General features: G+C 46.7%; 1 protein-coding gene across 5 annotated transcripts in view; it reads left to right on the plus strand.

Moving 5' to 3' along the window:
• Nucleotides 1–367: 367 nt before the first annotated feature.
• Nucleotides 368–13459, plus strand: part of RNF13 (ring finger protein 13) — a 48530-nt gene continuing 35438 nt past the window's right edge. Inside the window, exons 1-2 of one of the 5 annotated variants that reach the window (XM_088669791.1) lie at nucleotides 368–513; nucleotides 10480–10581. In XM_088669791.1, coding sequence (XP_088525917.1) covers nucleotides 10490–10581 — 92 coding nt within the window. In that variant the 5' untranslated portion in view covers nucleotides 368–513; nucleotides 10480–10489. Of the gene's footprint in view, nucleotides 976–10479; nucleotides 10582–13459 lie in introns of all 5 variants that reach the window. The other 4 variants (XM_088669794.1, XM_088669793.1, XM_088669792.1 and 1 more) reach the window with 4 other exon arrangements.

Raw genomic sequence — 13459 nt, forward strand, 5'->3', positions numbered from 1 at the left:
TGTCTTCACGAGGGCAAAACCAAACCAAAAACCACTCTGCACATGCTCAAAGGCTCTGCTATCGCTTGCAACTGGTTCATTCCAGCACATAATATCGTATGGCCTAAGTATATTTTATGCCATCATTTTGCTTTAATACATTCTCTCCTGAGGCCACCCGCCCTCACTCCCATTTCGCCTCCTGCCAGGACCAGACGCCGCATCCTCCCTCCTCCCTCCTCCTCGAGGGCCCCGCCCCTCTCCGGCAGCCGTCACGTGCGAGCATCCGTGCGCAAAACACCGCCCGCCCCCCTGCGACGGGCATCCGAGAGCGGCCAATCCCCGCCGCCCGCTTCTCCATCTCCGCCTATGCGTGGGCGCGTTCTTCGCCCGGGGCGGGATTTCCGCCGCTGCTTCGTCTGACTGTGAGGGGTTGAGAGAGAGGGGTCTTTAGACCATGGATTCCGCCTGAAGCTCGTCCTTCCCTGGGCAAACCCCACTCGCCCCTCGCCGGCTTCTGCCTCCGGATACCGGGTAAGCGAGAGGCGGCCGCCGCCGCCACTGCCGGGCTGAGAGGAAGCGGGCGCCGGAGACTCGGGGCTCTGCCGGCTCCGGCGTCTGCTGCGCGGGGTCGTTCGGAGAGCCCAACGGACCCTCTCGCCTTTCACGGCGCGGGCCTTTGCCGCCTCTTTCCCCCCTCCCCTACCTGATCCAGCGAGAGCCCACTTTCGCGAGGGGAAAAAAAGAAACGCGTCACGCGCACGTCTGAATGGGGCGAAGGGCGGGCGCGTGTTGACAACCCAGGAATCGGGAGGAGCCAAGTTGGCAAGTTGCACTTCACTTTTTAAGGCCTTACTTTCAACTCCTCGTTTCCCTCTTCTTCTTTTTTTGCGCTTTGCGTCGAGTTTCGAGACGCTCGTCTCCGCAAAAGAGCGTCTGATGCGCCGGCCTTAAAATCGTTTCCCCCCTTTTTTTAACGCGGCGGCACCGTGCCAGGTATGTAAAGGTGTGCTGCATTTGCCTTGGTTCTTAATGGGGGGTGGAACTGGGCGCGCGGTGGCGGCGTGTGGTTTTGTCAGCTGGGTTTTGTGATGTAGCCGGTGCTTGTGATGACACGACTTGGGTTTTTCAGAGCCTCGGTTGGGGTTGAGAGGAGGCGCAGGGATGTATACTGTATATCCTGCACACTCCTCTTAGGCGTTGCTAAATGGGGGAGCAGACATGGGTTAGCCACTGCTTGCGCGGCACTCAGCTGTGCGAGTCTGGTTTGCTGCCTGGTTCTGTGCTTTGGTCGTACTGAATCATGAAGTGGGTTAGAAATTCAGTATGGGTCTCTTCCTCCGCCTGCTGTAAATGTCATTTGTTTCCAGCATGTTGGGTAGGTGTACCCCCCAAAATCTCACCCACATGGCCTGATTCTGGTGCTAGTGGTCTAAGCTTGCATTGTATATGTATGAGTGTCCATGCTCAAGGCTGAGGTGTGTTCCATAATTGTGTAATACTTTGTGAGGCTTCCCTTGATGACTTCAGGGAACATTAGCTAGCGTTGAGTGCATCCAAATTGATGTGCAGCCTAATAGATGATAGGATTATACTGCAGTGTTTACCTTCACATCCTGTTATCTGCTAGAGATAGGTCATAAATGGCTTGGGACCAATTTATGAGGGCTTTTCCTTCCTCTGTGTAGCCAGGAATGCCCTCTTTGGACAGCAAGGATAGGTGGGGAAGCATTTTAAAGTGACTCCTCTGCAACCATCAAGCTTCCTGGAAATCTGGTAAAAGCTGAGTATGCCTTTACAAGTGTGTTGTAGGCTTACTTGGGTTGGTAGTTTTACAAATGCACTAAGACATTGGGCTTTACCATTTACTAATGTGCTGGCTGTACTGGGACAAGATGACTTCTGATTTTGTCACTTGTCCTGAGTTTTTGCTGTTTAGCAGCTAAGACTGCACCCTGGAAGCAGTTCCCATTCTACTCAGAATTGCATTGTAATTTTGCTACTAAAAACCTCTATTTTATATACAGTATATTCCTGCGTATAAGACTACTTTTTAACCCAGGAAAATCTTCTCAAAAGTCAGGGGCCGTCTTATACGCCGGGTCGTATTTCTTATACAGTGAGTATATCCCAAACTCTATATTTTAACTGGAAAAGTTGGGGGTCGTCTTATACGCCCAGTCATCTTATACGCCGCAATATACGGTACTTACTGTTTGGGTGCTTCCTGCACCTGACTGTACTATTATAGTAGTAGTAGTAGATAGTAGTAGCTGTGAGATGTTACAACCAATAATATATTGGCTGCTTATACTGGTAGTGATTGCACCAACCTCTCCCTTTATCAGGTCATTGGATAAATTAAAGAGCCTTATTTGTGATGTTATTGTGATGTTATGATTATCTTAAACACAGGGATCCTACTATGTGGCCACTGAAGGCTATATCATAGCTGCTTTTGTTTCTGTGCTGTGGCACATAGCTGCTGGCTCAGCAGATTTTTCTGTTCAATTTGAAATTTGCTGGTGGCACTGATATAGCTGAAACAGACATTGTAGTGGCATATCCTAAAAACATCATTTGATTGTGCAGCTTATTTTGGAAATAGGCTTTAAAAACATTCATTGATAAAGTGCCTAAAGTTTACTTAATTAAATGCTGCACACAGGCCTGCAGCATTAGAGATAACACATGTGGTAAAGATATGGTGTGGGAAGATGAAAGCAAAGAAACACTGGTGCTAGTTCTTGGAGGAGTCAAAAGGCAGCCTGAGCCATTGGAGTGGGCCCTGCTGTTCTGTTTTTCTAATTCCCAAATGGTAATTGCCTTGATAAGAACTCAAAGCCTTGAAGAAATCATCTGCTGAATATCAGACTTCAGCTGTCCCCCAGTAGGAGGGACTTATTCAAGATAATTACCATAAGAAATCACCATGGTAAGAATATAATCAGAATAATTTTGAATTCTTAGTTTAGAAAATGAATTACAGAATTTGTAAGCAATAGAATAGGATTCAAAACCTGCTAGGGGTAGGAGACATAAACCAAATTATATTAACTTTCTGTACGCTGTCTTTGTAAAATAATTGCTTCTGGCCACATTTTAGCAATTTGAACCAACAGGAAGAAATAGCTCGGTTGATAGAGCATGCAGCTCTTAATCTCAGGGTCATGGGTACAAGACCCGTTGGGCAAAAGATTCCTGCATTGCAGGGAGTTGGACTATATTACCCTTGTGGTCCCTTCCAACTCTACAATTCTGATTCTATGCAGTGCTAGAAATTAGCCAGGCGTGTTTTGCTCCTGGCATTGGTCAAATTGCGACCATGTGGAGATCTCTGGATGCCAGGTTGGCGACTGGGAAAGGCATAATGTCACGTAGAGAAGGATCTGAAATATTTTCCTTAAAGCTTGAAATTGTTTTATTCTGGATTGTTTTAATGTGTTGTAAACTGCTTTGAGATTTGTTCTTTATAGAAATGACATGAAGAATGATTATGATAAATCCCATTTGGGGGGGGGGAACCGTGGTACCTAAACATTCCATTGTGTCTACTGGAACCCAGGTTTAAGGTGCAATTTGGTGATTAGATTACGGTATATATCTGAGTTTCTAACATCTGAGATTCTATGATAACGTACTGGTCTCTTTGGTGTTATCCGTTCTTTTCATTTCATTACATTTCATTTTCAGAAAGGCAGGATGTTAACTGTTACGAATAATAAACAACAGTAGACTACATATGTTTCTAACGAAATGGGCTCATATTAGTCTCACTGCATCCTTTCTTTGCTAGAGAATGAATATAGTCCTTTCCAATCACCTGGCATTGCTGTTACCGTGTTTCCCACATTTTAAGACACCGTCTTATATTTATTTTACCCAAGAAAACAAGCCTATGGCTTATTTTCGGGGGGTGTCTTTTTTTAAAAAAAAAAAATACTGTACACGTTGCTGCTGCTGGGTCCCACGGACTCAGGGCTCAGGACGTGCAGCAAGCCTCCTTCTCCTTCTGCCACGTTGCTGCTGCTGGAGGCGGCCTGCCGGGTTGGCGCCCAGCTGCGCTGGCACTGGGCATCGGAGAGAGCAGGAGACTGATCAGCCACTGCGGCATCGCGCTGCCAGAGACTCGCAGCCACTGAGGAGCTCGCGGCACTGGGGCTTGAGGGCGGCTCTCGCCTTGCCGCCCTTTCTCCCGCTCCAGGGGGAGACACGGCTTCCATCCCCCGTTGCCAAGGAAATGGCCCAGGGGAGAGACGCCAGAGCGGAGGGGCCGCCCGGCTGTTGCCACCGCCGAAAACGGCAATGCTTAGGGCCGCCTCCTCCTCGCGCGAGATGAAGTAAGGCCCCTCGAGCGGTCCAGGGCTCGCTTCCGAATGCGCAGGGATAGGGCTGCGCCATTAAACTGCTTGCAAACTCCTTGGAAAAAAGAAACGTGTCCTGCAGAGCCCAGATCAAGGAGGTGGCCTGCGGGGTTGTCGCCGCTCAGCACCGCGCAGAGCGCCGGATTAAGGAGCTGGTCTGCAGAGTCGGTGCCCAGCAGCGCGGCGCTGGATTGGGGAGGCGGTGCTTCGTGCGGAGCTGCTGGGCGCCGACCCTGCAGACCGGCTCCTCGATCCGGTGGCCTGCCGGGTCGGCGCCCAGAAGCACCGCCCAGAGCACCGGATCGAGGAGCCGGTCTGCAGGGTCGGTGCCCAGCAGCTCCGCACGAAGCACCGCCTCCCCAATCCAGCGCCGCGCTGCTGGGCGCCGACTCTGCAGACCGGCTCCTTAATCCGGCGCTCTGCGCGGTGCTGAGCGGCGACAACCCCGCAGGCCACCTCCTTGATCTGGGCTCTGCAGGACACGTTTCTTTTTTCCAAGGAGTTTGCAAGCAGTTTAATGGCGCAGCCCTATCCCTGCGCATTCGGAAGCGAGCCCTGGACCGCTCGAGGGGCCTTACTTCATCTCGCGCGAGGAGGAGGCGGCCCTAAGCATTGCCGTTTTCGGCGGTGGCAACAGCCGGGCGGCACCTCCGCTCTGGCGTCTCTCCCCTGGGCCATTTCCTTGGCAACGGGGGATGGAAGCCGCGTCTCCCCCGGGAGCGGGAGAAAGGGCGGCAAGGCGAGAGCCGCCCTCAAGCCCCAGTGCCGCGAGCTCCTCAGTGGCTGCGAGTCTCTGGCAGCGCGATGCCGCAGTGGCTGATCAGTCTCCTGCTCTCTCCCATGCCCAGCGCTGGCAGGCGGCGGCATGGCTTATTTTCAGGGTATGGCTTAAATTTTACAAAAGCTTTCAAATCCTGCCATGGCTTATATTATGACTACGTCTTAAAAAGGGGGAAACACGGTACTTAGATGGAAATGTGATACAGTGGTACCTCGGGTTAAGAACTTAATTCATTCTGGAGGTTCGTTCTTAACCTGAAACTGTTCTTAACCTGAGGTACCACTTTAGCTAATGGGGCCTCCCGCTGCCGCCACGCGATTTCTGTTCTCATCCTGAAGCAAAGTTCTTAACCTGAGGTACTATTTCTAGATTAGCGGAGTCTGTAACCTGAAGGTACCACTGTACTGAGAAGATACTTTGATTTTTATTGACATTTAATGCACTTTAGAATTCAGAGAGCACTGAGCTCTTAGTTCTTACAAATTGCCAGGGACGTGCTTGGTAGACTGCTGTTAGTTCAACACACTGCTGATCAACTTGTGTTGCCTGATAAAGCAGTCAGTACAGTGGTACCTCTACTTACGAATGTTTCTACTTACGAATGGAGCTCCGTCCGCCATCTTGGATGCGGTTTAGATAGGATTTTTTCTACTTACGAATTTTTAGATAGGGCTGCTTCGACTTACAAATTTTTTCTCCCAATGCATTCCTATGGGATTCGACTTACAATTTTTTTTTCGACTTAGGAATGTGCGTTCGGAACGCATTAAATTCGTAAGTAGAGGTACCACTGTATATTTACATATGGATTGTGTCTGTGTAAATGGTGAAGAAGCCACAGGTCTCTCACACAGTAGGTCACCTGTTCAGTATCACTTTGTTTTCAACTAAATCTGTAAGAGCAAAAGTAAAGAAGTTCTGGATATGCTCTTTTCATACTTTCCAGATTAAACTACTTCTATTAGATAAGTAGTATAGCTGATGTGTTTCTCAAAAAAATAAGCTTCAGTGTTATTTCTACTGTTAAATGTGTTTTGGGTGACTAGCTCCTCCTCCTTATGTGTTAATGGAACATTGACCAAACCAAGGAAGATCCCTTCCCAGCTATGATCTATTTCCCGTCGTAGGCACTTGGGTCTCAGGGAGTTGGTCAACAGCGTGAGAGGACTGTCACTTTCTAGAAGAGCAGGGAATTCCAATCTGGAAAAGCACTCTGTGGGAGACTGAAGGATAAAAAGACAGAATCTGAGAAACAGATTAAGGCTCACCCATCAGATGCGCAGGAAGAGAAAAGGTTTCTGAAACAGCTACGGTATCAGGCACTTGGAGAACTGAGATTGGATCTTTTATTCAACTACGTAACTTCTAAAAAGAGAAATGTCCCTATACTGGAGCTTGTGAGTCAACTGATCTTCTGACTTGGCAGATTGAAGCTACAAGTTTTCTAGCTAGAGCTCCAAGCTGCATTTAAGTACATTGGACCAGTTTGGGAAACAGTGAATTGGTGTATATATTGCCTGAAGCAAGGATTCAAGGCCCATAGCACTTCCATCTCCCCAACAGTCCACCCTATTGCTTTGTTACCTGTTCAGTAGGCAACCCTGAAGCAGCCTAACATGAACCAGGAGAGTGTGGGATATGGGCAGGGCTTTTATCTTACATAAAAATCATTTGAAGAGGAGGTCAGTAAAGATCAATCCCTTAAAGATATACCGGTAAATTGCACTAGAGGTGTGGGCAATTCTTAGCCTCAAATATGAACCTCCATTACTGAGTCCCCAACAAACTGAAGACCTGTGTTCCCTTGTGTCACACATAATTGTTCCTTGGTAAGAACGATTCTTGGAACTTGGAACTTTTAATAGGGTTGGGAACGTCCACTGTCTTGAAACCCTTGACATCTGATTCTCAGTTGCTGGAGAGTACTGAGTTGATGGACCAATGATCTGACTTTGTATAAGGGGCAGCTTCCTGTGTTTTCACAGGTGCTCAGGAAAATTCTGAGAGCAAAATGATTAAGCTGTTCCCCTAGTTATGGGTTTGAGCAGCCTGATCTTCCAGTTGCTTTCATCATATCTTAACCTAAATTGCAGACTTCTTGCTTTGCTCTAATTTCAGGAGAATTGTAACTTGGCTTCTGTGTGGGTATCGTGAAGCTATCTGGCCTTCTAAATGGGGTGTAGGCACAGTATTTCTATTGCTGTGCCTTAGGGAGAGGTGTACTGGGAAGCAAAATACGGCACCTCTGTATTTAGGCGGCTTGTAGATGCAGTTCCTGTAGTTTCACGAATATTGCACAATGTCCCTTCCATTGGTGCACTTAAGTCTTGGGGTGGAAAAGATAGGACCAAAATACTTGGCCCACCTTTCCTTTCAGGTGGAAGGTGCCTGACCCAGTGAACAGAAACATGCTCCAATACCTGGATTCAAATATCCCTGGCAGGTGCTCACTAAGTCACATTGAGTCATATTGAAGCGGGAGTCAGGAAATGTCTGTGCAGTCAGAATGAGACTATGTAGACAAGGGATTGGTCTGTTTTTAGTCCTCTAGGGCAGGGTAAACAGGCTTCCATCTGGATTACAATCAAGAGGAAGGAGAGCCTGCTCTTGGTCTAGGCCAGGCATCCCCAACCTGCGGCCCTCCAGATGTTTTGGCCTACAACTCCCATGATCCCTAGCTAACAGGACCAGTGGTCAGGGATGATGGGAATTGTAGTCCAAATTATCTGGAGGCCCGAAGGTTGGGGATGCCTGGTCTAGGCATTGGGTTAGGGGATAGGTTAAGTGTTAATGAGTATGTGCCTTTTATTTTCTCCCATATAAGAAGTGAGTTATTATTCCTATGGAGGACAATAAAGCCCTGCTCTCAAAAATTAGGCATTGGCTGCTCTATTTGGGTGTAAAGTGGAGTGTCAAGTTTCTAAACTTCCCCCTGCCCCAACAAAAAAGTGCCCAGTAAGGGTAGTGAGAACAAGCCAATACTGTACTGTATAGAGCTGGATGGGGAGGGGAACTAATTGGAAAAAGGAGGTGTGGTTGTAGGGGAGAGAATATTTTCCAACCTTCAGCTGGCCTTCCTGATGGTGATGCCACTTGCTAACTCTAATCTTTTCTCAAAAACTCGCTTTTCCACGAACGTTTGATATACCCTGTAGTCTACATATCCCACTGTAACTAACCTGAAGTATATATAATGCAAATAATACATACTCTCCCGCTGTTTACACTGCCTCTATCATACTCTGTCTCCTTGGTGTTGTATTTTAGATTGTTGCTCCTTTGGGCAGGAATTTGACTTTTATGCTTTGTAAAGTGCTATTCATACTCAAGGATAGGACTACTCTCCCACATATCATAAAGATGCTTGCTTTCCTACAAAATATAGTAAAAGCTATACCATTGAATTATTGAGGACTGACCTTGTCTGAGAGTTTTGGTGGTTTTATGGATTATAGATATAGCTTGTTTTAAATTGCTGAGATGTTCTTATTTATTCTAATGTTCTTGCTTTTGGTTATTAGCCACCTTTGAGGTTTTAAAAAGGCATGCTTGCATTTTTAATAAATATGAAAAAAGATCCAAAATGAGTTTTTAAAGCTATTCCTACTGGACCTCTCCAGTTTTAATCAGTATATTTGAAGGTTGGTTTATTAAAATAGTAATTGCAAATTAAAATTTGCAGGCACAGCCCATTTTTCCCTACCACCAGTGAAGCTAATAGATATCCCAACTTCTTTTCTGTCCCAAATTTGATTTTTGTTTTTAAAGTAAAATGTGGGCTGCTTCTTCTTTAGTTTGAGACCAAAGATAGCAGATATCTTCCACAGGTGAAATTGCTGTGGCTTTTTCTCTCATTTATTTAGCAAGAAAATCAACTTAGACTTATAGAGTCCCATTGAAATATTGGCAGTATTTCTTTTACCTGTACATCTTTAATATATCTTTCATATTTCCAATAGGATAGGAACTCTTCTATGCTGCTGTGTTATTGAAAGATGGGTTGAGAATTGTTTATCAACCTGAGTGCCACTTTCCCTAGTAGGCAACATTTTGGGGGCCACATGCCAGTGGTGGTGGTACAACGAATACGATTCTTATCTTTGTAGTCCAGTCACACAAGTCACGAGTTTTGTATGTATGCATCTCCCCATCTAGGCAAGCAGTTGAAGGTCGTATTCCAGCCAGGCCAAAAAACTGGAGGAGGGAGCAGAAAAGGGCCAGTAAGTCTTGTGGGCTGTGGAGAGATAGAAGCAGTGGCGGAGCTTCATGCTTCGGAACTTTGGGGGGGGGCGCGTAGAGCAGATGGGGCGGGGCTGGCGCACGTCTTGGGGGTGGGGTGCCCAGTGCGCGGGGTGGGGCAGCCACGATGGTGCCCTGCCGGGGTCGTGCTGCCAAGGGCGCTCCCCCTACACTCCTCTTCCTCCGCCAGTGCATAGAAGGTCCCCAGTCCTGAAGTTCCTCATTCCTGCTGCAAGATTTGTGTTGGAGAATATTCTATACTTTGGTTTCCAAAACTAATAAACATTAAAAGCTACCTTTGTTTTCAAAATGAATGGTAGCATTTGTAAAATGGGAAGTTGGAGCTGTCACGTTCATGAAGTCCTTATAGTCTTTTATTTTCTTGTTCCTTGCATCTATTTCTTTCTTTTACTGGAATAGGAACACATCATCAGATTACCCAGACACTTGCAATAGCATATATTCCTTAATACAGAAAGCAGTTTTTCTGCAGTCAAAGTTCTTGTGATTTCTGTTTACCCTTTTTTTTCTCATGCTCTACAAGTTAGTTCAGAACCTTCAGAGATCTGTCAGTTTTATGTATTTAAAAGCATTTATAAACCATGTAAGTGGTTTTTAAAAATGGGACTTCATGTAAAGTGGAGTCATTAAACTATTGACTTTGTTTGTGTTCAGCATTTCATGAGGAAGCACATCTGGCTACAGCCTCAATTATATTCTGTAACTGGACTAGGTTTCAGAAAAGTAACCTACAAAAGTATGTGAAAATGATTATTGGAGAAGGGGAATGCTTTGGGGCTCTTTCAGAATATTAATTAGGCTTGATTTTTGTTTCAGAGGCAACGGGGTCTTGAAAATGGGTTGCATCTGATAGTTGATAACTGTCAAAAGTGAAGAAGCTTGCCCTACTTTAAAAGATGAATTGCAACAGTATAGGAAGAAATAAGGTGGCAAGATCAGTGACCTGGCAATTTGTTCTGTGAATGAATGACAGTTGTCTCAGGGCTAGGAGATCTGTTAAGCTACTGCTGGATAGTAAACTTAAGGGAAGATGATGGAAAGGAAGTGAGGTTCAGATGGGCCAATCAGATTGAATTCACAAACTGTCCATTTCAGGTCTGCTGTGATGCTATTGATGACAGCTGAGGTTGGGACTTCAGCAGCCATGGGTGCTAACAGGTGTGTCGTGGAGCAAATAGGTACTGCTGCGGCGGGAAGGTAAACAGCATTTCCTTGTACTCTGTCTTCCATCACGGTGCCCCATTGTGCCAGAAGCAGTTTAGTCATGCTGGCTACATGACCCGGAAAGCTGTCTGCGGAAAAACACCAGCTCCCTCGGCCTGCAAGCAGAGATGAATGTTGCACCCCAAAGTCACCTTTGACTGGACTTAACAGTCCAGGGGTCCTTTACCTTTTTACCTTACCTATTTCTGGTGCAATACTTCATGTATGTGATGACTCTGTCCCATTTCCAAAGAGATTTTTCCACAGTGGGAAATGCAGATTTTTGGCTTTCAAAAGCCAGGGCTCTCTGGACTTGGTGAAGTGTAAGGATAATGGACACTGTAGTATTTGAGGTGGTTAATGCCTCTAAAGGATCTTTGCATTATTGAACAGTAGATTCTGGCCTGAAATTAGTTTTGGGGAAATAGTTAAACGAGAGCCAGAAAAGTGAGTACTGGTATGTATTGTGTGAATGATTCAACCTCTCAGTGTAACTTCTTCCTGAAAGTCAGACTTTGCCTTTGAACATTAATAAGAAATGATAAGAAATTAAAGCTATTAACTATGCATTCCAACCCAGCATAGTACTGTACTTCTAAAACTCTCAACTGCCATCTCTTGCCAAGTGGATAGTTAGGCAGTGTTGATGATTCCAGACACCTCTTGAAAATCAGGGACGGTGGGGCTCTGCTAATATTTCCACAATTCATACAGTGTGTTTTAACAGCCCCCCCTCAAATGTCCAGTGTACCTCTGTGACTTTGCATTATAGGGGAAGATTGTGGGCAAAGTACTCTTCAGGGAAGCTTAACATAAGAAGATCCTGCAAGATTAGGCTAGTGTCCCATCTAGTCCAGCATCCTGTTCTCATCATGGCCATCCAGATGTCTGCGGGAAGCCTGAAAGTGGGAGCTGAGTAAATTTCTGCAGTTTCCTGCAACTGAAAATTTGACAGTCATTGCTATTCTTCTCACTGATGAAGAGTGTCTCATCATCTTCCAAGGAAGCAAAGAACCTATTCCACCAATGACCAGTTTATTTTGTGGGAGAATTAAGGCAGAACAGAACACCAGAGGCAAATGACATCTGTGAAGTTAAAGGTAAAGGGACCCCTGACCATTAGGTCCAGTTGCGGACAACTCTGGGGTTGCAGAGCTCATCTCGCTTTATTGGCTGAGGGAGCTGGCATACAGCTTCCGGGTCATGTGGCCAGCATGACTAAGCCGCTTCTGGCGAACCAGAGCAGCGCACAGAAACGCTGTTTACCTTCCCATTGGAGCAGTACCTATTTATCTACTTGCAGTTTGATGTGCTTTCAAACTGCTACGGTAGGTTGGCAGGAGCAGGGACCAAGCAACGGGAGCTCACCCCGTTGCGGGGATTCGAACCGCCGACCTTCTGATCGGCAAGCCCTAGGCTCTGTGGTTTAACCCACAGCACCACCCGCGTCCCTGAAGTTAATTATAGTGTCCCAAATTGGAATGCCCTCCCCAAAGAAGTACAGCTAGTGCTAATATTAGTCCTTGCAGTCACAAATTAAACATTTCTGTTTACCCTGGCATTTTAGGGTTTTCTTTTATTCATTTAACAGTTGTTTATTGCTGCCTCCAAGCTTTAATTTATTGCAGGGACGTAGCCAGGATCAAAATTAGGGGGGCAAGGGGCAAGGGGGGGCAAGGCATGGGGGGAGGGGCCACAGTGGGGCAAGGAAAGCCATGGTCGTTCAGGGGCGAGGGGGCGCCAGGATCAGCCCGAAATCGGGCTGCTCCGACCCCCTCCTCCCCCTCCACAACTGGCAGGGGCAAGGGGGCACCAGGATCAGCCCAAATCGGGCTGTTCTGACCCCCTCCTCCCCCTCCGCAACCGGCAGAGGCGAGGGGGCGCCAGGATCAGCTGTTCTGATCCCCTCGTCCCCCTCCGCGATCGCCAGGGCGGGTGGAGGGAAAGCTGGCTTTCCCTCCACCCGCCCCACAGCCAGCAATGGAGAAGGGAGACGTCCCTTCTCCCTGGCTGGCTGTGGGGCGGGCGGAGGGAAAGCCAGCCAAACACTTTGCGCGGCTCTGGGGCTTTCCCTCCACCCGCCCCACAGCCAGCCAGGGAGAAGGAAGACGGCACCGGGCGGCGGCGGGCAGCGGGGCAGGCTGGCCACCTGGGGGGGGCAACTGCCCCCTCCTGCACCCCCACCTACGCCCATGATTTATTGATGTTTTTAATTGTTTTAATCTTACTTATTTGAATGATTTTATATCACTTAATCATAGTTGTCTCTTAAGTGGCATATAGAAACTGCAAAACATTAAGACTAAAATGCGTAAAATTATAAAATTATTCAGTTTATAGGCCTGCTGGAATTAAAAAGTATTCACTGAGTATCGGATGTTTAACTGGGGGGGCAATCTATTTGACCTCAACTGGAAGGAAATTCCACAAATTACTGAACACATGGCCACTTGTGGATACTGGCTGTACATCTAAGCCATGGGGTACCACTAGCAGTGATTCCCTCAGAAAAGATGGTGATCAAACAGGTATATAAGAGATTAGGTGGTTCCTGGACCTAGGTTGTGTAAATTCCATTTGGATAAAGGGTGGTTTAGAAATATTTTAAATAATAAAAACATTTAAAACTCAAAAGCACCTATGTATCCAATCAGAAATGTTGGAATTTGTGTGCATTCAGTTTCTCTAATGTGTGCATTCAGTTTCTCTAATGTGAATCAAGAGTGAGACCATAATAAAACCCAGTGAAGTTTACCTTTGGATCCATCACCTGTTTTTGGAATTTTTCACTTGTGTGAGGCACAATCCAATTAAGCAAGAGCCTGTAGTCCCTGAAGGATGTGCTAAAATTCAAGACTTGGGTGTGCTCTGT

This window comes from Zootoca vivipara, chromosome 5 (assembly GCF_965207765.1).
Source record: "Zootoca vivipara chromosome 5, rZooViv2.hap1.1, whole genome shotgun sequence".
NCBI lineage: Eukaryota > Metazoa > Chordata > Lepidosauria > Squamata > Lacertidae > Zootoca > Zootoca vivipara.